At 39.3% G+C, this 22,920-nt stretch overlaps 1 protein-coding gene and 1 long non-coding RNA gene across 9 annotated transcripts in view; one reads left to right on the top strand and one right to left on the bottom strand.

The window, feature by feature from the left end:
• Positions 1-22,920, bottom strand: part of stk33 (serine/threonine kinase 33) — a 71,079-nt gene that overhangs the window by 9,641 nt on the left and 38,518 nt on the right. For all 8 annotated transcript variants that reach the window (XM_061883328.1, XM_061883320.1, XM_061883298.1 and 5 more), the window contains 7 exons: positions 18,157-18,239; positions 10,972-11,059; positions 10,814-10,889; positions 7,857-7,969; positions 7,636-7,721; positions 7,486-7,558; positions 6,406-6,548 (listed from right to left, as the gene is read on the bottom strand). In XM_061883328.1, the coding sequence (XP_061739312.1) occupies positions 6,406-6,548; positions 7,486-7,558; positions 7,636-7,721; positions 7,857-7,969; positions 10,814-10,889; positions 10,972-11,059; positions 18,157-18,239 (662 nt within the window). The remainder of the gene's footprint in view (positions 1-6,405; positions 6,549-7,485; positions 7,559-7,635; positions 7,722-7,856; positions 7,970-10,813; positions 10,890-10,971; positions 11,060-18,156; positions 18,240-22,920) is intronic.
• Positions 4,874-6,700, top strand: LOC133540616 (uncharacterized). The gene is made up of 2 exons (XR_009803681.1): positions 4,874-5,565; positions 5,754-6,700. It is a non-coding gene; the product is annotated as an uncharacterized LOC133540616 (long non-coding RNA).

Here is a 22,920-nt window from a genome sequence, read left to right as displayed (position 1 = left end):
TGGGTCTTCACTGGGCAAAGTTGGAGGAAGGAGCGCTCTGAAGCGGAAAGGACAATAAAAAAGACCGTTATCTTACCAAACTAGATGAGCGATGATGACAACAAGACACTTGGTCTGGGCTACAGAGTCGAGGAAGATAAGCTACATACATAAATCTAAATCAACTTTTCAAAGAAGAAGCAAAAGATGCGGCTGGGTGAAGACTATTTGCAAGAGGAAATCAGAGCCATGACACCCAACCCTTTGACAAAAATAGAACGTCTCAGTCAAGTGTCAGGACTGTACGACGCAGTTGGCCTTGTAACTCCTGCCAAGCAGAAGTGAGCTATTCTGTTACGGAGGGCGTTTCAAGAGGCAAAGACTGAAAGCCGTCCAGTCAAAGACACGTGGGACATTGCACTCTCAGATGAACTGAGAAGTGACGCAATCGATCTGTTCGAGGTGTACCATCAACTCAGCAAGATCATGTTCACCAGGGCTCTAACCCCCAAATGCTTCATCATTGAACCACCCTCGGCGATCACATTCTCTGATGGAAGTGAGTATGCTGATGGAGCGGTGATGTACCTGAGATGGATCAGAGACCTGGGTCCTTTCATCAGACTGGTTGAATCCAAAGCAAAACTAACTCCCTTGGACCACAAAGGGGATGCTGTCAAAGCATAAATGTGTGGAGCAGTGTTCGCCTCCCTTCTCTTCAAACTGCACGTCCGAATCCAAGTCAGAAAGTGGTTTCAATTTGTTGACAGTCAAACAGTCCTCGGTGCAATACAGTGCAATACAATGTTTGCTATGGCTAGCAAACATTTTTTGCCAACCGGATCGGAGAGATTCAAAGCAGCACAGCAGTACAGGACTGGTTGTGGATCCCTGGGTCACAAAACATTGCAGATGTCATTACTAGAGGAACAGGCCGTCAAGAACTGGATGAACATTCAGAGTGGCAAAATGGACCCGAGTTCTTGAGTCTGCCAGAAAGTGAGTGGCCAACCAAATCTGCTTAGGAACTAGCAACCACCGCCAGAGAGAGCATCAACAAATTGCAGAGAAAAGCATTTGCTGCTGTGTTGACAAGGGCCCAAGCTCAGAAACAGTTCATGGGAAAGGTGCCCCAACACAATATAATCCAAACAGAACAGAGGCAGCCACCAGGAGGGTCAATTGTTCAAAGCCTTGTGGATGTCAAACGGTTCAGTGGCCTGACCAGACTGGTCAAAACAGTTGCAATGGTATGGAGCGCAGCAAAAAGGTTCCGTCAACAAGTTCAGGCCTTGCATGGCCCAAAGTGGGAGGCAGTCTCCTCCAGAGGCGCCATCTCTGTGGAAGCAAAGAAAGATGCCCTGAGAGACATTTTTTTGCAGCACAAGAGGGCGCAATTTTCCCAAACTCAACTACTGACAGGCTGGTGGTCTACAAAGACCAGGACTCTGGACTGTTGGTCTGTGGTGGCCGAGTGTAAGCATTCAAAGATGACCACTGCTGTGTCCCACTCCTAACCTATGATGCCTGGGTGTCTACACAGTTGGCCCAAGAGGCGCACAACGAGAGCCATGATAGAGTGGCTGGCACATTGCTCAGGGTGAGAATATAAGCATGGGTAAAAAGGGGCAGAAGAATTGCTCAAAAGATTTTTGATGGCTGCATGACCTGCAGGAAGTCAAGAGCTAGTAAGTGCTGACAAGTGATGAGTGACTAACCATCAGAGAGGACAGAGCCTACTGCACCCTTTGAGTTGACAACACGAGACCTTTTCAGACCGTACCAAGTACGAGATGCTGTCAAGAAAAGAGTAACACTCAAAGTCTGGGGAGTTGTCTTTTGTTATGATGTCAAGAAAAGAGTAACACTCAAAGTCTGGGGAGTTGTCTTTTGTTGCATGGCCAGCAGAGCTATCCACACTGAACTGGTGAACACACCATCAACAGACAGCTTTCTGATGGCTTACTAACGATTCACAGCTCTCAGGGGGCATCCAAGAAAGATCTGGTCTGATCCAAGCACTAATTTCATTGGAGCAAAACCTGTCCTGGAGGAACTGTACAAGTACTTAGATGGCCTGGATCAAACAGTGCTGGAAGACACTGCAGCCAAGAATAGCACAAAGTGGATGTGGAAAATAAACCCAGCCGACTCACCACACAGGAACGGTGCAGCAGAGGTGTTGCAAAGAGGGCACTCCAGAGTCTTGGTAAGGAGTCCGGCTCAGCTTTTCCGAGTTCAAGACAGGCAACTACACTGCAGCAAACCTCGCAAGTGAGCACCCGAATTATGCCAGAGTTCAAAGTCGGGAAAACTGTAAAACTGTCACACCAAACAGCCTCCTGCTTGGTCGAGCATCTAAAAATGGAGACCCCAAAACATTTGACTTTTCCAGCTACCCCTACAAAAGGCTAAGGGCAATGGAGGCGGAGGTAACCAAGTTCTGGAAATTTTGGAGTCAAATCGCAGGTCCCCATCTCGTTGTCCGAAGCAAGTGGCATACCACTGAAAGAAATAACATTGTGGGAGTCATCGTCTGGTTATGCGACCAGAAAGCGCAGATGGCAATGTGTGAAACTGCAAACCTCGCTCTCTCTGCCCATCTTGAAGAGTGCTTCACAATGACAGCTATGTTGATGACATCCTCACTTCCCACAATAACCTTGACCAGCTAAACATCATCACAGCCAACATGGAGTGGATCCTTAAGGCTGGGGGGTTTTGAGTTGAAGCCATGGGTCTTCACTGGGCAAAGTTGGAGGAAGGAGCGCTCTGAAGCGGAAAGGACAATAAAAAAGACCGTTATCTTACCAAACTAGATGAGCGATGATGACAACAAGACACTTGGTCTGGGCTACAGAGTCGAGGAAGATAAGCTACATACATAAATCTAAATCAACTTTTCAAAGAAGAAGCAAAAGATGCGGCTGGGTGAAGACTATTTGCAAGAGGAAATCAGAGCCATGACACCCAACCCTTTGACAAAAATAGAACGTCTCAGTCAAGTGTCAGGACTGTACGACGCAGTTGGCCTTGTAACTCCTGCCAAGCAGAAGTGAGCTATTCTGTTACGGAGGGCGTTTCAAGAGGCAAAGACTGAAAGCCGTCCAGTCAAAGACACGTGGGACATTGCACTCTCAGATGAACTGAGAAGTGACGCAATCGATCTGTTCGAGGTGTACCATCAACTCAGCAAGATCATGTTCACCAGGGCTCTAACCCCCAAATGCTTCATCATTGAACCACCCTCGGCGATCACATTCTCTGATGGAAGTGAGTATGCTGATGGAGCGGTGATGTACCTGAGATGGATCAGAGACCTGGGTCCTTTCATCAGACTGGTTGAATCCAAAGCAAAACTAACTCCCTTGGACCACAAAGGGGATGCTGTCAAAGCATAAATGTGTGGAGCAGTGTTCGCCTCCCTTCTCTTCAAACTGCACGTCCGAATCCAAGTCAGAAAGTGGTTTCAATTTGTTGACAGTCAAACAGTCCTCGGTGCAATACAGTGCAATACAATGTTTGCTATGGCTAGCAAACATTTTTTGCCAACCGGATCGGAGAGATTCAAAGCAGCACAGCAGTACAGGACTGGTTGTGGATCCCTGGGTCACAAAACATTGCAGATGTCATTACTAGAGGAACAGGCCGTCAAGAACTGGATGAACATTCAGAGTGGCAAAATGGACCCGAGTTCTTGAGTCTGCCAGAAAGTGAGTGGCCAACCAAATCTGCTTAGGAACTAGCAACCACCGCCAGAGAGAGCATCAACAAATTGCAGAGAAAAGCATTTGCTGCTGTGTTGACAAGGGCCCAAGCTCAGAAACAGTTCATGGGAAAGGTGCCCCAACACAATATAATCCAAACAGAACAGAGGCAGCCACCAGGAGGGTCAATTGTTCAAAGCCTTGTGGATGTCAAACGGTTCAGTGGCCTGACCAGACTGGTCAAAACAGTTGCAATGGTATGGAGCGCAGCAAAAAGGTTCCGTCAACAAGTTCAGGCCTTGCATGGCCCAAAGTGGGAGGCAGTCTCCTCCAGAGGCGCCATCTCTGTGGAAGCAAAGAAAGATGCCCTGAGAGACATTTTTTTGCAGCACAAGAGGGCGCAATTTTCCCAAACTCAACTACTGACAGGCTGGTGGTCTACAAAGACCAGGACTCTGGACTGTTGGTCTGTGGTGGCCGAGTGTAAGCATTCAAAGATGACCACTGCTGTGTCCCACTCCTAACCTATGATGCCTGGGTGTCTACACAGTTGGCCCAAGAGGCGCACAACGAGAGCCATGATAGAGTGGCTGGCACATTGCTCAGGGTGAGAATATAAGCATGGGTAAAAAGGGGCAGAAGAATTGCTCAAAAGATTTTTGATGGCTGCATGACCTGCAGGAAGTCAAGAGCTAGTAAGTGCTGACAAGTGATGAGTGACTAACCATCAGAGAGGACAGAGCCTACTGCACCCTTTGAGTTGACAACACGAGACCTTTTCAGACCGTACCAAGTACGAGATGCTGTCAAGAAAAGAGTAACACTCAAAGTCTGGGGAGTTGTCTTTTGTTATGATGTCAAGAAAAGAGTAACACTCAAAGTCTGGGGAGTTGTCTTTTGTTGCATGGCCAGCAGAGCTATCCACACTGAACTGGTGAACACACCATCAACAGACAGCTTTCTGATGGCTTACTAACGATTCACAGCTCTCAGGGGGCATCCAAGAAAGATCTGGTCTGATCCAAGCACTAATTTCATTGGAGCAAAACCTGTCCTGGAGGAACTGTACAAGTACTTAGATGGCCTGGATCAAACAGTGCTGGAAGACACTGCAGCCAAGAATAGCACAAAGTGGATGTGGAAAATAAACCCAGCCGACTCACCACACAGGAACGGTGCAGCAGAGGTGTTGCAAAGAGGGCACTCCAGAGTCTTGGTAAGGAGTCCGGCTCAGCTTTTCCGAGTTCAAGACAGGCAACTACACTGCAGCAAACCTCGCAAGTGAGCACCCGAATTATGCCAGAGTTCAAAGTCGGGAAAACTGTAAAACTGTCACACCAAACAGCCTCCTGCTTGGTCGAGCATCTAAAAATGGAGACCCCAAAACATTTGACTTTTCCAGCTACCCCTACAAAAGGCTAAGGGCAATGGAGGCGGAGGTAACCAAGTTCTGGAAATTTTGGAGTCAAATCGCAGGTCCCCATCTCGTTGTCCGAAGCAAGTGGCATACCACTGAAAGAAATAACATTGTGGGAGTCATCGTCTGGTTATGCGACCAGAACGCACTAAGAGGTCACTTCAAGCTTGACGGAATTGACAGCACCAATCCAGACAACAAAGTCATTGTGAGGGATGTCCACATCTGGATTTTCCCAAGCTACTGTGTCCCCCTGACAAAAGCCCAAAAGGCAAAGACCAGCCATCCCAATTCAAACAGAAGAAAGGAAAAGCTCCAAGCCACCATTCTGCACATAGACGTAAGACGATTGGTTGTCCTTTTAAGTATGCAGCTCCAGCTCAGACTTCAGGCCAACAAACACTAGGATAATTTGCCAAAACAGTAGTGCCCAACTGTTTACAGCGACCAGGGTGGCCGACGGTGAGATGACTTATATTATTTTGATGTTTGATTTCATATGTAGAATTTATTTTAATTGCCAAGTGGTTGTTAAATGTTTAAACCCCAAATCCAAGCTGTTAAGGGTCACTATATGTACTTTTGGAAACCCTTTTACTTTAAAAAATGCCATCCAGCCATCCATTTACTACCGCCTGTCCGTTTTTCAGGGTAGCGGGGGGGATGCTGGAGCCTATCTCAGCTGCATTTGGGCGGAAGGCGGCGTACACCCTGGACAAGTCGCCACCTCATCACAGGGCCAACACAGATAAGACATTCACACTCACATTCACACACTCGGGGGTATTTTAGTGTTGCTAATCAACCTATTCCCAGGTGCATGTTTTTGGAGGTGGTAAGAAGCCGGAGTACCCAGAAAGAACCCACGCAGTCACGGGGAGAACATGCAAACTCCACACAAAAAGATCCCGAGCCCGAAATTGAACCCAAGACTACTCAGGACCTTTGTATTGTGAGGCACATGCACTAACCCCTGTGACACCGTGCTTCCCTTAAAAATGGTTTATTGAAATTGAATTTGTTTGTATTGGTCCCTAATTGCTTTTGTATTTTTTCACCTTCTCCAAAGGTTTTTCACCTTTCAACTATTTAATGAAAAAAAGAGACAAACAAGTCCAAAATAAAAGGAGAAACAGAGATTTTTCTCATCATTTGATTAAAACAAAGAATGAGGTCCCACTGCAACCCCTGGTCAACAATTCAAAACCCTTTTTTAAGTTAGGGGAGAGCACAAACAAACAAAACATAACTTCACACTGGCTTCAATGACTAATGTACTAAAGTTACTAAGTCATACTGTACCAGCTTAGTGGATGTTGAAGGTGTGCAGGAAGTGTCACTTAGATCTGAGTGACTCATGCTGTTGCTTTCAGTCTGTGATGAAGCCGGTGAAGAGATCTTGGCAACAGAATCGCAGTTCTGGCTTTCTTCAGGCTCCTGTGTACCTATTGTTAACAGTGTTACAGTGTTAGTACAGCACATGACTTTAAACCTCCATGCTCTGCTCACATGTATGTGTTCACAAATTGCATTGTGATTATTTACTGACAATAAACTAAGAGAAATGCATTTGAGAGAATAAAAGATCATGATAAAATTTTGAGAAGAAAGTCAATATTTTACAAGTTATCAAGTTATAATGGCAGGTAATTTACTGTACTAAATAGGAAAGAAAAACAAAACAACAACAACAACAAAAAAATATATATATACATATATATACACAAATGTATCTATATATATAAATATATATATATAGATATAGATATATATGTATATATATATATACATATATGTAGATGTGTATTAATATACATTTATATGTATAGATATGAAGACTTACTTAGTATACGTTTATATATACGTATATATTTATATAAATGTGTAAACATACAAATATATAGCTACTTTGTATATACATAAATATATATACATATATATATATAATATATATATATATATATATATATATAATATATATATATATGTATATATACACACACACACACGCACACAAACCATATTTGTAAAATATCGACATGATTCTCAAAATGTTATGTCCTTTCTTCAAACCAGAAGTACAATAACAATAAAAATTGTTAAAAACCTCAATGGCAGTTTTGGATTTTTTCAAAATTTTTGATGCAGCTCAATTATTGGATTGGGTTATATTGTAAATGTGTACTTAATGTTATAAAGTTTATAGTTGTCATCATAAAAATGAGATAAGTGGCATTATTTGGCAAGTTCTACATATTTGTTAAACATACAAATCAAGATGATTACATCACGTTGAACCAATCATCAGGAGTATCAAGACAAAAGCGGTCATTAATGTTATTCCGTGCTGATCATTACAATAAGTAAATGAAATGGTCTTACTCTTCTCCTGCTCGTGGAAGTTGTGCATCATCTCTAGTGCATTGAGGGGCATTGCAGGCGTGTTAGTGTCCCCCTATTGAACAAAGCACCTTGTGGTTATCATTTACACAAGCACGTTTGTGAATGCAGGAGAAAAGTCGGGTGTCTTACTGTAATCCACGAGTTGTCTCTTAGCTGATTAGCTGACATGCGGTATGCAGGGTTTGCCTTCAGGAGGCACGTCACTACTGTTTTTGCTGTTGACACACTCAGTCAGGTCATGCAGGGCGTTGGGAAAGTGTGTACATTTCCACATCACCACATTTCCCTTATCTAATCACAATTTATATTGTTTGAAGTTCCATACAAATGAAATAAGAAATAAAGCGCACCTGCATCACTGATTGTGTCCCAGATAGGTAAGGAAAATCTGACTCCTATTGTTTTAATCTCCTTAAGGCGGGTTTCTTTTGTTTTGGACACAAATGGAGGCTCCCCACAAAGCCTGTAAGAGGATATTAGTCAAACTAATGTACAAACCCCGTTTCCATATGAGTTGGGAAATTGTGTTAGATGTAAATATAAACGGAATACAATGATTTGCAAACCATTTTCAACCCATATTCAGTCGAATATGCTACGAGGAAAACATATTTCATGTTCAAACTCAAACATTTTTTTTGTTGCAAATAATCATTTAATTTAGAATTTGATGCCAGCAACACGTGAAAAAGAAGTTGGGAAAGGTGGCAATAAATACTGATAAAGTTGAGGAATGCTCATCAAACACTCATTTGGCACATCCCACAGGTGTGCAGGCTAATTGGGAACAGGTGGGTGCCATGATTGGGTATAAAAGCAGCTTCCCAAAAAATGCTCAGTCTTTCACAAGAAAGGATGGGGCAAGGTACACCCCTTTGTCCACAACTGTGTCAGCAAATAGTCAAACAGTTTAAGAACAACGTTTCTCAAAGTGCAATTGCAAGAAATTTAGGGATTTCAACATCTACGGTCTATATTATCATCAAAAGCTTCAGAGAATCTGGAGAAATAACTCCACGTATGCGGCATGGTCGGAAACCAACATTGAATGACCGTGACCTTCGATCCCTCAGACGGCACTGTTTCAAAAACCGACTATCAATCTCTAAAGGATATCACCACATGGGCTCAGGAACACTTTGGTCACTACATCTGTAAGTGCAAGTTAAAGCTCTACTATGCAAAGCGAAAGCCATTTATCAACAACACCCAGAAACGCCACCAGCTTCGCTGGGCCAAATCTCATCTAAGATGGACTGATGCAAAGTGGAAAAGTGTTCTGTGGTCTGAAGAGTCCACATTTCAATTTTTGGGGGAAAACTATGGACGTTGTGTCCTCCGGATCGAAGAGGAAAAGAACCATCCGGATTGTTCTAGGCGCAAAGATGAAAAGCCAGCATGTGTGATGGAATGGGGGTGTATTAGTGGCCAAGGCATGGGTAACTTACACATCTGTGAAGGCACCATTAATGCTGAAAGGTACATATAGGTTTTGGAGCAACAAATGTTGCCGTCCAAGCAACGTTATCATGAACGCCCCTTCTCATTTCAGCAAGAAAATTCCAAGCTATGTGTTACAACAGTGTGGCTTTGTAGTAAAAGAGTGCGGGTACTAGACTGGCCTGCCTGCAGTCCAGACCTGTCTCCCATCGAAAATGTGTGGCACATTAATAAGCGTAAAATACGACAGTGGGGACTCCGGACTTTTGAACGACTGAAACTCTACATCAGGGGTCACCAACGCGGTGCCCGTGGGCACCAGTTAGCCTGTAAGGACCAGATGAATAGCCCGCTGGCCTGTTCTAAAAATAGCTCAAATAGCAGCACTTACCAGTGAGCTGCCTCTGTTTTTTAAATTGTATTTATTTACTAGCAAGCTGGTTTCGCTTTGCTCGACATTTTTAATTCTAAGAGACAAAACTCAAATAGAATTGGAAAATCCAAGAAAATATTTTAAAGACTTGGTTTTCTCTTGTTTAAATAAATTCATTTATTTTTTTACTTTGCTTCTTATAACTTTCAGAAAGACAATTTTAGAGAAAAAATTAAACCTTAAAAAAGATTTTAGGATTTTTAAACACATATACCTTTTTACCTTTTAAATTCCTTCCTCCTTTTTCCTGATAATTTAAATCAATGTTCTAGTAAATTTCTTTTTTTCATTGTAAAGAATAATAAATAAATTTTGATTTAATTCTTCATTTTAGCTTCTGTTTTTTCGACGAAGAATATTTGTGAAATATTTGTTCAAACCTATTATGATTAAAATAAAATAAAAATATTTTGGCAAATCTAGAAAATATTTAAAATCAAATTTAAATCTTATTTTTTAAAAATGTTGTTCTGGAAAAGAAATAATTATTTGTATTTGTTAGAAATATAGCTTGGTCTAATTTGTTATATATTCTAATAAAGTGCAGATTGGATTTTAACCTATTTAAAAAATGTCATCAAAATTCTAAAAATAATCTTAATCAGGAAAAATTACTAATGATGCTCCATAAGAAATTTTTTTTTTTTTCAAAAAATTCAAATTACCTAGTTTTTCTCTTCTTTTTTTCGGTTGAATTTTGAATTTTAAAGAGTCGAAATTGAAGATGAACTATGTTTCAAAATTTAATTTTCTTTTTTTTTTCTCCTGTTTTCTCCTCTTGTAAACCGTTCAATTAAGTGTTTTTTCATCAATTATTCCCTACAAAAACCTTCCGTAAAAGGAAAAAAAAAGTACGACGGAATGACAGACAGATATACCCATTTTTTTAATACATATATATATATATATATTTATATAGATTTATTTATTACAGGTAAATTGAGCAAATCGGCTATTTCTGGCCATTTTTTTAAGTGTGTGTCAAACTGGTAGACCTTCGCGTTAATCAGTACCCAAGAAGTAGCTCTTAATTTCAAAAAGGGTGGTGACCCCTCCTCTACATAAAACAAGAATGGGAAAGAAATTCACTTTCAAAGCTTCAACGATTAGTTTCCTCAGTTCCCAAACGTTTATTGATTGTTGTTAAAAGAAAAGGTGATGTAACACAGTGGTGAACATGCCCTTTCCCAACTACTTTGCCACATGTTGCAGCCATGAAATTCTAAGTTAATTATTATTTGCAAAAAAAATAAAGTTTATGAGTTTGAACATCAAATATATTGTCTCTGTAGTGCATTCAACTGTATATATGGGTTGAAAATGATTTGCAAATCGTTGTATTCCGTTTATATTTACATCTAACGCAATTTCCAAACTCATATGGAATTGGGTTTGTATTAACACTTTGAGTGCATGAAATATGCGTCTACTTACAAAATATACGTAATGACTCCAACGCTCCACATATCAATCCAGTGTGTGTATCCACGTTGGCTCATCATTTCAGGTGCTGAAATATGGTACATAAAATAATTTTACATGGTATTTCAAACTATCAAATTCATCACCTCAAAATGGTTCAGTTCTCAGACCCATATAGATTGGAGTCCCGCAAACTTCAAAAAGAATGTTTTCACTTCCAACACCCAAGGTCTTCACTGATAATCCAAAGTCTGCCACCTGGTCAGAGAAAACCAAATAACATAATTTTCTTGTAAATTGTGTTTATTGTATTCACCAGTCTGTTTGTCAGATAGTTAGTTAGTTAGTTAGTTAGCTAACTAGCTAGTTAGTTAGTTAGTAAGCAACATTACTCAAAAGGTATGGTTATTGATGTAACTTTCAAAAAATGTCAGAACTTTGGGAATGATTTGAAAAATGTTACCTAAGGTTTGCGTTACAAGGCTGAACTTCTGTGTGTGTATACGAGCAGCCCCACTTCCACCCACAGGGACAAAAAGAGTGGATGACTGATAAGCGGGTTCACTCCTTATATTTCATTCCACTAAAGAACAACAGCAAAATATCCCAAAAGTTATGGACAGATTTTTGATGAAATGTCAGAAGTGGACTAAGGAACAAGTGATTAGACTTTGCGGGTTATCCGAATCACCATCTGGATTACATTTTTTTAAATGATTTTTAACTATTGAAGCCTTGTGGAGGTTTGCGCGATTGTTCGTGTTTTTATTGTTTGTGTTTAATGTGTGGCAAAGCTTGAACAACTTTTGTGAAAATGTATTGTTCAAACTTGAGCACACAATTGTTGAACAGTAACATTGGCAGTGATAATGCTAAACCAATATCAGCGACATACTTAAGTAGGCAATCCATAGATGCTTTCCTCCACATTTCAAGCCACCACAATATTAAAATGATTACAAGTCCATGTGTATTTGTGCTTTAACAGACAAGCTGCTGTTAGGGCCACCTCTTTCCACAATGGAACATACAGTTTATGTTGGCACCTCCGTTTTTGTACGGCAATTTTTTTAGAATTGTATTTTCAACAAAAACAGGCTTTCTGCAGGTGTCGGCAAATTTAATATGATGCTTTTTTATGCCACTTTAAAAAGATGTAATGTCCTTGTCCGACCTCATATTGGTTATTATATATAGTCAAAAGCTTACAATTGCCTGTATATACTCATAATTGTAAGCATTTGACAATAATAAAGTTGAATAGTTGAAACATTTACATTGTTATTAACTAGTAAATTAGAATTGGCTCGCAAGTCTGAATCATCTGAGAATTTATTTATATTTATGTATTTTTCTGTAGTAGCATCCGGTGTTCTAAGGCCATAGACAATAACCAATTAAAAGGTTTTGTCTGTCTCTGTACCTTCATTCAAAATTATTAAAGGGAAACTGCACTTAATTACACTCCTCAGCCTTCCTGGTAAAGTTTATTTAGGTGTACTGGAGAGGAGGCTGAGCCAGATAGTCGAACCTCGTATTCAGGAGGAACAGTGTGGTTTTTGTCCTGGTCGTGGAACTGTGGACCAGCTCTATACTCTCGGCAGGGTCCTTGAGGGTGCATGTGAAAATGATAAGCATCAATTTCTAAACCACAGATCAACCGACCAGGAGTCATCAGGTAGAACAAAAATAAAACAGGCTCCATAGTAGAAACCTGGGCAACTCCACATGACAGGTTGACACATGACACATTGGACGTAACATCAGTAAAAGTAACATTAAAAGTTATTCCATTTACTGTATATAGGAAGTAAACCACTAAACAACAGCACAAGAAAACCCATTACAGATTTGATTTGATTAATCAATATACTTTTATCCACAGCATTAAAGCCAGATTGTAAAAACGAGTAAAACCAAAACTAGGTAACGACCACAATCAGCGGCCATCATCATGTAACTGGAAACTTAAAAGGCCAGTTTTGGTGGAGTTGATTGACCTGAAGCAACATTGATATATATCATAAAAATCATGCGGTTCCAAAAATAGGGTTGGCTGCTTCGCAACTACTTTTCCCAAGATTTTTGCCATGCAGGGAAGTTTTGGTATGGGCCGGTAATTTATAGGCTCCACCGGATCAAGATTAGCCTTTTTAAGAATGGGACACACCACAGCATGTTTAAAGAAGCTGGGTCAGATTGGAGTGAAAAGTTTAACAATTTTACCACCAAAGCCATGAGCACATAAGGGCTGATGTAGTGCACAAGCTACCCCAGGGAGGACTGATACTGGCCCTTACGTCTTGGACTTTGTTCACAAAGAAGTTCAAAAATCTATTACAGTCATCCTGTGTGTGCACAGGAACGGGGGCGCAACAAGATTTTCAATTGTGTCCAATAAAACTTATGCGTTTTCCTCATGCAAAACTAGATTTGAAAAGAAAGCTGAGCGACACCGTTTTAACATTTCATTCAGCTCCATTACCATTTCTTTAGGATGGATTTGATGCACCTCTAATTTTGTGGCTTTCACAAACGTTCCACTTTCTGACAGCTTTTATTAAAGCTGGAAATAGCTATGTTCACCCAAGGACAAAGTTTCTTATGAGAGCCTAGAGTGTTTTTAGCTTGTGCTACTGTGTTCAAAACAGTCAGACAATGGTGATCGATGTTTGTCAAAAATGTGTCAACATCATCACAACTAGCAAAGGTAGTTCTGTCAAAAGGAGCAGAAAACCTATTGACTGCAGATTTCTTGGAAAATGTGTGTGTTTTTCTTACATTGGAAGTAGTCCGTGCCAGTGTGAACCACAGGTTAAATGAAATGCAATAGTGGTGGCTTATTTGAAGGTCTTCAATACCTGCTGTAGATAGTAAATTTTTACACCAAAAGAAAATACTAATTCTAAAGCATGACCTTTTGTGTGAGTAGGACCTGACACAAAGTGAAATGAGTCCATTAGAGATACCAGCTCGGCTACAAAGGGACAAGAAGAGATATCAACATAGAGATTGAAATCACCGAATAATTAATACACTCTCCAGCTTAATAATAGATGACGTAAACTTGGTAAAGTGATGTAGAAATAAATGAGCAGGACCAGGTGTTCGGTAGATTAAAACAGCAAAGATAATGTTTTTTTTTAACCTTAAACGACTGAAAATCAATGGAGTGGTACGGGTTTGAGTCCATCACTCTGCAGCAAAAAGAGCCCCATTACACGAGAGCCCCACCCCAGCTCGAGAGCCGAGGAATCCCATACAGGAAGGCACCATTAATGCTGAAAGGAACATACAGGTTTTGGAGCAACATACAGTAAGTTGCCATCCAAGCAACGTCTTTTTCATGGACGCCCCTGCTTATTTCAGCAAGACAATGCCAAACCGCATTCTGCATGTGTTACAGCGGTGTGGCTTCCTAGTAAAAGAGTGTGGGTACTAGACTGGCCTGCCTGTAGTCGAGACCTGTCGCCCATTGCATTGAAAATGTGTGATGCATTATGAAGCCTAAAATACCACAACGGAGACTGTTGAACAACTTAAGCTGTAAATCAAGCAAAAATAGGAAAGAATTCCACCTGAAAAACTTAAAAAATTGGTCTCCTCAGTTCCCAAACGTTTACTGACTTTTTTTTTTTAAAGGAAAGGCCATGTAACACAATGGTAAAAATGCCCCGTGCTAACTTTATTGCAATGTTTTGTTGCCATTAAATTCTAAGTCAAAGATTATTTGCAGAAAAAATAGTTTCTTAGTTCCAACATTAAATATCTTGTCTTTCCAGTGTATTCAATTGAATATAAGTTGAAAAATATTTGAAAATCCTTGTATTCGGTTTTTACTTGCCAACTTCACTGGTTTTGGGTTTTGTAGCTCAATAAGTGCCTGACGGTCATACACTAGCAAATGCGCAGCATTCTCCTTGACTAAGTCTGTCACTGCGCGCCTTCATCCAAAATGCACACTTTGGGTAAAGCAACCCTTAAATGTGAGCGTTCTCAAATTTAGTCTTACCTGTATTTTCTTATCGAGTTAAATACTTTTGTTCCTACGGACTTCTGAGGCTGAAATAAATCTAGCGTCCCAAAGGTGAAATATTATATTGCACTTGAAGTTTGGGTGGAGTGAAACCACAAACCTCCCTACAATTATCAAATCCATTCTAAGAACTTCAATTGAGACACCTGGAAACATCCATTGAGATGAAGATTAAAAAAACATAATGACACTGAATTAACTATCAAAAATCACAATGCACATTGTTTTCTTGTGAGTACGACCACAGCATAAGGCCACGGCTCGTATTTCTACCGTGTATGAACATTCAATATAGACAACTTAATCTGGACCGGGGTTCATTGAACTATGCGATTATAAGAAAATACATATACTGTAAAACGTAGCGTCCATCAATTGAGTCAAGTGATTTTTGGACAGTTAGTATCAAACTGTCGTGCTCTCCAGCACAAGCCCACACACCAAAACAACAGCAGTATTTGCATTGTGACGCATCAAGGTTTCACAAATATAACTCCTTCCATCACAAATAACATCAGATCGGTTATGAATGTGAGTGTGAATGTGAATGATCGTCTGTCTGTCTGTTTTGGGCCTGCGATGAGGTGGCGACTTGTCAGGGGTGTACAACGCCTTCCGTCCAAATGCAGCTGTAATAGGCTCCAGCCACCTCCGTAACCCCAAGAGGGACAAGCGGTAGGAAATGGATGGATGGATAGTTATACAAACCCCGTTTCCATATGAGTTGGGAAATTGTGTTAGATGTAAATATAAACGGAATACAATGATTTGCAAATCCTTTTCAACCCATGTTCAGTTAAATATGCTAACAAAGACAACATATTTGATGTTCAAACTGATAAACATTTTTTTTTTTTGCAAATAATCAATAACTTTAGAATTTGATGCCAGCAACACGTGACAAAGAAGTTGGGAAAGGTGGCAATAAATACTGATAAAGTTGAGAAATTGTCATCAAACACTTATTTGGAACATCCTACAGGTGTGCAAGCTAATTGGGAACAGGTGGGTGCCATAATTGTGTATAAAAGCAGCTTCCATGAAATGCTAAGTAATTCACAAACAAGGATGGGGCGAGGGTCACCAATTTGTAAGCAAATTGTCGAACAGTTTTTGGAACAACATTTCTCAACGACCTATTGCAAGGAATTTAGGCATTTTACCATCTACGGTTCTTAAAAATCATCAAAAGGTTCAGAGAATCTGGAGAAATCACTGCATGTAAGCAATGATATTACAGACCGTTGATCCCTCAGGCTGTACTGCATCAAAAACAGACATCAGTGGGTAAAGGATATCACCACATGGGCTCAGGAACACTTCATAAAACCACTGTCAGTAACTTCAGCTGGTTGCTACATCTGTAAATGCAAGTTAAAACTCCGCTATGCAAAGCAAAACCAATTTATCAACAACAGCAAGGTACGCCGCTGGCTTGGCTGGGTCCGAGCTCATCTAAGGTGGACTGATGCAAAGTGGAAAGGTGTTCTGTAGTCTGATGAGTCCACATTTCAAATTATATTTGGAAACTGTGGACGTGGTGTCCTCCGGAACAAAGAGGAAAATAACCATCCGGATTGTTATAGGCGCGAAGTTCAAAAGCCAGCATCTGTGATGGTATGGGGGTGTATTAGTGCCCAAAACATGGGTAACTTACACATCTGTGAAGACACCATTAATGCTGAATGGTCCATACAGGTTTTGGAGCAACATATGTTGTCATCCAAGCAACGTTATCATGAACGCCTCTGCTTCTTTCAGCAAGACAATGCCAAGCCATGTGTTACAACAGCGTGGTCTCGTAGTAAAAGAGTGCGGGTACTTTCCTGGCCCGCCTGCAGTCCTGACCTGTCTCCCATCGAAAATGTGTGACACATTATGAAGCGTAAAATACGACAGCGGAGACCCCGAACTGTTGAACGACTAAAGCTCTACATAAAACAAGAATGGGAAAGAATTCCACTTTCAAAGCTTCAACAATTAGTTTCCTCAGTTCCCAAACGTCTATTGAGTGTTGTTAAAAGAAAAGGTGATGTAACACAGTGGTGAACATGCTCTTTCCCAACTACTTTGTCACATGTTGCAGCCATGAAATTCTAAGTTAATTATTATTTGCAAAAAAAAATAAAGTTTATGAGTTTGAACATCAAATATTTTGTCTTTGTAGTGCATTCAACTGAATATGGGTTGAAATGTATTTAGCAAATCATTGTATTCCGTTTATATTTACATCTAACACAATTTCCCAACACATATGGAAACGGGGTTTGTAATAAGTTCAAGTTTAATCTACGGATTATTATTCACATCCAGCAAGGAAGAAGACACTCCATCAACATGGCGACACATGTTTGTTCACGTGACAAGCGGTGTCTTTCCAAATTTAAAGTGTTATCTTTTTCATGAATTTCAATGACATTCACAAGTGTTAGTAAAACTCATGTTTCATGATTTTCAAGCAACCAAGGAAAAAAGGCATCATGGCAAAGTCGGCCTCGTTAGTAATGAGCCTGTCTTCATTCCAGACTTACGTACTTTTGCCTAACTCACGCAGGGTGGGTGTTTCCGCAGGCTGGTTGAGAGAATATGAATAAGAGGAACACAACTTCAAACACGTAAAAAATCGCTTAAATGAAACGGGACAATAGGGCCCCTCTATGAATAAATTTGACTTGACTTGATTTGACTCCCACCTTTACTATGTCCATATCTGCTTATCGCTGTCTTCACCAACAGATGTTAAAAAATGGTGATGTTAAATGTTCATTTATCCATGTCACTCTTATTTTTTATTGTGCATTGTTTAGAATTATTCTGTACAAAATGTGTTTTGTGTAAGTATTTTGGCTGCCTTGAATGCATTAGTTGGATTTAAAATATTTATTAATCCAGAAATTGCTTTGGATTTTATACGATTTGGTCCTAATCAGACATTTTGGAACAGATTACCGATGAAAAGTGAGGTACCGCTGTACTTACAAATCTAGAGGGATACACATTATCTAAAAAAGAACTTTTTAATGATGGTAGTATATGTTTAGAAATATGATGTAGACTAGCCCTGATTTGGCCTGCATGCTGCACTGGCTGGCTTGTAATCAAATCACTGCATGCTGGGCTCAGCTGGTCATGTGTTTTAAAGGTACCACTGCCTTACTTTGCACAAGTGGTCAAAATCAGAGGGAGGCTGTCGTAATGAGGTATAGTTAGAATTCTAACTATAGCAGAGTTGCTGGGTAAAACATTTCACAACCAAAGATTTGTAACAGTTAAAAGAAATAAAGCAGTTGGAAAAAATTCAGCATAGTTGTGACTTTACCTTGATATCAAGCTTGCCATTACATTCATCAAGAGAGTTTTTCACAAGAATGTTCTCAAGTTTCAAATCCCGATGCATTATGTCTGTAGTTAAAAGAAGCACATTAACACACAAAAAATCATTATGAAGTATCATATACAGTAGTTTAAAACTCATTAGTTTGCACAAGGCGGTCACAGGGTCTTTGTTCATAATGCAATACAATACTTAATTTATGCTGTAATTTAAAAATAGTTTTAACCATGATCTTGTTTTGTTAGCACAGTTAACATGTGAGGTACCAATATTATTGACCTCTGCGTAGGTGATCCAGGGATTCGCCTTGGAGATGAGAGATGCAATTCTCCGTATGATGTACCAGTGTGCCGTTAAAATTATTTCTGAGGTGAAGTTATTGTTGCTAATATGACCATGCGACCATTGCAATAATAATTAATGTTAATTAAAGGCTTAGAACAACTAATAACTATCAATAGTAGCTATCAAAGAACCCTATGGGACTATACAAAACAGACTCCCTAGCTACATCATTAGTGACCTTTGGGACTTTCTGTCCAAGAATAAAAACACACTTAGTATTGTCTGACAATGTGAGGACCAATATTGTCAACAAATGCACTGATTTTTTATTGAAGTTATATATTAATAATACAGTTTTTAATATGAAGCAAAGATGCAAAATTTCTCAAAAACAAGATTTGAATAAAATGTTTGTTTTCTATTATTTACAAAAAATGGAGTTAAGTGACTAGATGAAGTGAACTGAGGAAATCAAAACATATGCTTCCAGTACAAGGCACATTTAAAATGTTCCATGGGCTACTTTCACTTGTGTGTTTAGCAAAACCTCTCTACAATTATTGTAAAATGATGCAAATAGTAACTTAACACCAAAGTTACAGGCAGTGTTGGACTAAAAATGTACTCTTAAAAAAAAGGTTTTGAATTAATATTTACAAAAATCACTGAATGTTAATCAATCTAATGAAAAAAAATTGAGCAACTACAACTCCAACCACTTCCAGCTCTATAATAGTTACAATATACATTTAAAGATCATTTGGGAAGACATACAAATACAATACCAAAAGCAAAAGTATCAAAAATGATAAGTCTTTTAACGTTTTTCATACAAAAACTGATACTAAAAAATTATAAATTACAGTTTGTTTGTTTTTAATTGATTTCTGAAAATTATGAATCGATTTAGAGTCTTACTAAATCAAAATTGCCATTTATAAAGTTAATACATTTTTTGAGTGTTCAATATTTACGACCAAAACACTTGTGGAAACGCCAAAAACTCGCAAGCCATCACTTAACGAATTGTGATGTGGTAAAGAAAGTAGCCTATCACAAAGCTAAAAAAAAATCATTGCAACTACAAAACCCAATGCCAGTGAAGTTGGCACATTGTGTAATTTGTAAATAAAAACAGATACACCCCCATACCATCACAGATGCTGACTTTTCAACTTTGCGACTAGAACAGTCTGAAATGTACACAGTTTCCGAAAACAATTTGAAATGTGTACCCGCCAGACCACAGAAATCTTTTCCACTTTGCATCAGTCCATCTTAAACGAGCTCAAGCCCAGCGAAGCCGGTGGCGTTTCTGGGTCTTGCTGATAAATGGCTTTTGCATAGTAGAGTTTTAACTTGCACTTACAGATGTAGCGACAAACTGTAGTTACTGACAGTGATTTTCTGAAGTTTTTCTGAGCCCATCTGGTGATATCCTTTTCCCACGGATTTCGGTTTTTGATGCAGTTTACGTGCAGTGATTTCTCCAGATTCTCTGAACATTTTGATGATATTACAAACCGTAGACGGTGAAATTCCTAAATTCCTTGCAATAGCTCGTTGAGAAAAGTTTTTCTTAAAGGGGAACATTATCACCAGACCTATGTAAGCCTCAATATACACCTTGATGTTGCAGAAAAAAAGACCATATATTTTTTTAACCAATTTCCGAACTCTAAATGGGTGAATTTTGGCGACTAAACGCCTTTCTGTTTATCGCTCTCGGCACGATGACGTCAGAACGTGATGTCACCTAGGTAATAAAGCCGCCATTTTCATTTTCTCTAACACATTACAAACACCGGCTCTCAGCTCTGTTATTTTCCGTTTTTTTGACTATTTTCTGGAACCTTGGAGACATCATGCCTCGTCGGTGTGTTGTCGGAGGGTGTAACAACACTAACGGAGGGATTCAAGTTGCCAAAGATGCGAAAGTGGCAAGAAATTGGACGAAATTTATTCAAAATACGAGGGTGTGGGGAAAGCCGACAAAATGGTCAGTTGTTTGTTCTGCACACTTTACCGATGAAAGCTATACTACTACAGAGATGGCAAGATTGTGTGGATATCCTGCGACACTCAAACCAGATGCATTTCCAACGATAAAGTCAAAGAAATCTGCCGCCAATTTAGTTTTCGCTATCTGCCTCCATACTCCAACCATCCGTTTCAATACATGCGTAATCTGTTGAATCGCTTAAGCCGCTGAAATCCGAGTCTGAATTCGAGCTATTGTTTCTTTGTATTGGCAGCACTGTATGACGTCACAGGAAAATGAACAGTGGCTTCGAGAGAGCGAAAAAAAAGCACTTTAAAGCTTTTTTTAGGGATATTCCGGGACGGGTAAAATTTTGAAAAAAAATTCAGAAACTAAAATAAGCCACTGGGAAATGATTTTTATTGTTATTAACCCTTTTGAAATTGTGATAATGTTCCCCTTTAAACTGTTCGACAATTTGCTCACGCGTTTGTTCACAAAGTGGTGACCCTGGCCCCATCCTTTTTTGTCAATGACTGAGCATTTCATGGAAAGTGCAGCTAAGATAGGCTCAAGCACCCCCGCGATCCCAAAAAAGGGACAAGCGGTAGGAAATGGATGGATGGATGCTTTTATACCCTATCACAGACCTGGGCAAATTGAGGCGTGGGGGCCCCATGCAGCCCGTTGAGCTTTTCAAATTGGCCTGCCGGACATTCCCAAATAATTGTTATGGATCTTTAAGATGGAAAGTGTAGCTGCCATTATGATGTGGAGTCATGTTTTCTAATGACCGGAAATCTTCAACTTTCAATGCTTGGAATCTGCATCATACACTTGTTACTATGGTCATCTAATTAGTTTCTATGGTCATCTAATAACTTACAATGGTCACTATGAGATATCTCAGATTGTAGGTGGGGGTTTTTTTCACTATGTTTATTGCATTTTGGTTGCGTTTTGGTTGATTGCAAAATATGTTGTCAATATTCAGTGTTTTAGCATTCATAGTTAATATTGTAAATCCCACAATCTTTATTTTCATGTACATTCTGGGTGTCTCATTCAGTAAAAAAAAATTTCAAACTCCATTCTGTTTTTAATCATTATTGTGAGGTTTTGTATTAGTGTTCCTAAAAATAGATATACCGGCCCCCAGACACACTTTTTTTAATCTAAATCTGGCCCCCCGAGTAAAATAATTTCCCAGGCCTGCCCTATCATGTTACCCACCTGTTCCCAATTAGCCTTTTCACCTGTGGGATGTTCCAAATAAGTGTTTGATGAGCATTCCTCAACTTCTTTCTCAGTCTTTTTTGCCAGCTTTGTCACAAGTGCCAGCTTTTTTGAAAAATGTTGCAAAAATCAAATTCCAAATGAGCTAATATTTGCAAAAAATAACGTTTTCCAGTTTGAACGTTATGTATCTTGTCTTTGCAGTCTCTTCAATTGAATATAGGTTAAAAAGGATTTGCAAATCATTGTATTCTGTTTTTATTTATTATTTACACAATGTGCCAACTTCACTGGTTTTGGATTTTGTACTTAATCGAGACTGTAATCACTACAGTTGTGAGAGATGGACCGATGCAACCAGATATACGGATTGACAAGCAAGCGATGCGGCTGACTCAGTAGAAGCCACAAAAATCGATAAAAACATACTATGTATTTTTAGATTAATCCAGAGTAGAAACACGGACCAGGTATTGCACCATGAATTGATTAACGTGGACCCCGACTTAAACAAGTTAAAAAACTTATTCGGGTGTTACCATTTAGTGGTCAATTGTACGGAATATGTACTGAACTGTGCAATCTACTAATAAAAGTTTCAATCAATCAAAAAATGCGACAGTTTGTCTTTCAAACAACACAAGCCCCAAGAATGCAATAATAAGCTATGTTTATTACAAGTATCACTCTAAGACAAGAACAGGTAAACATACTATATTACACATCGTAAGAGGATACACACAGCCCTGCTAACCGGCGCTAATAACTAAAATCAAACTCAGAGTGGTGGGCGGATACACACAAATGCCAAATAGTAACAATGCCAAATATCATATACTGTATATAGACAGTACTACAGTGATTAAATCAATATCGGTATCACAAAATATTTGTCATAATTCTTTAAAAACTGAGGTAATACGTTCCTGGACACAGGAGGATTTAGCGGGCAAACAAGAAGGTTAAAATCAGAGCCAACGGTAGAAAATAATTCAAATATTTACCTGATATTGTTATACCTCTATTCTGTGTTTTTGTCTGACTATGATAATGATCAAAAATTGTATAATTTAATGATCTTGAACATTTTAAGTATCAGTAATTGTATGACCAATACTGTCCTATTGGATCCAAACCCAAGTTTGTAGTATCACCCAAAACTAATGAAAAGTATACAACAGAAGAAAAGTATTTTTACATTTTAACATAAGTGTGTATGCAACCATGGTATAACTGAAAATAACAAG

Source organism: Nerophis ophidion, linkage group LG02 (genome assembly GCF_033978795.1).
Source record: "Nerophis ophidion isolate RoL-2023_Sa linkage group LG02, RoL_Noph_v1.0, whole genome shotgun sequence".
NCBI lineage: Eukaryota > Metazoa > Chordata > Actinopteri > Syngnathiformes > Syngnathidae > Nerophis > Nerophis ophidion.
The sequence above is the reverse complement of the archived record's forward strand: the minus strand, read 5'-3'. Positions and strand labels throughout refer to the sequence as shown.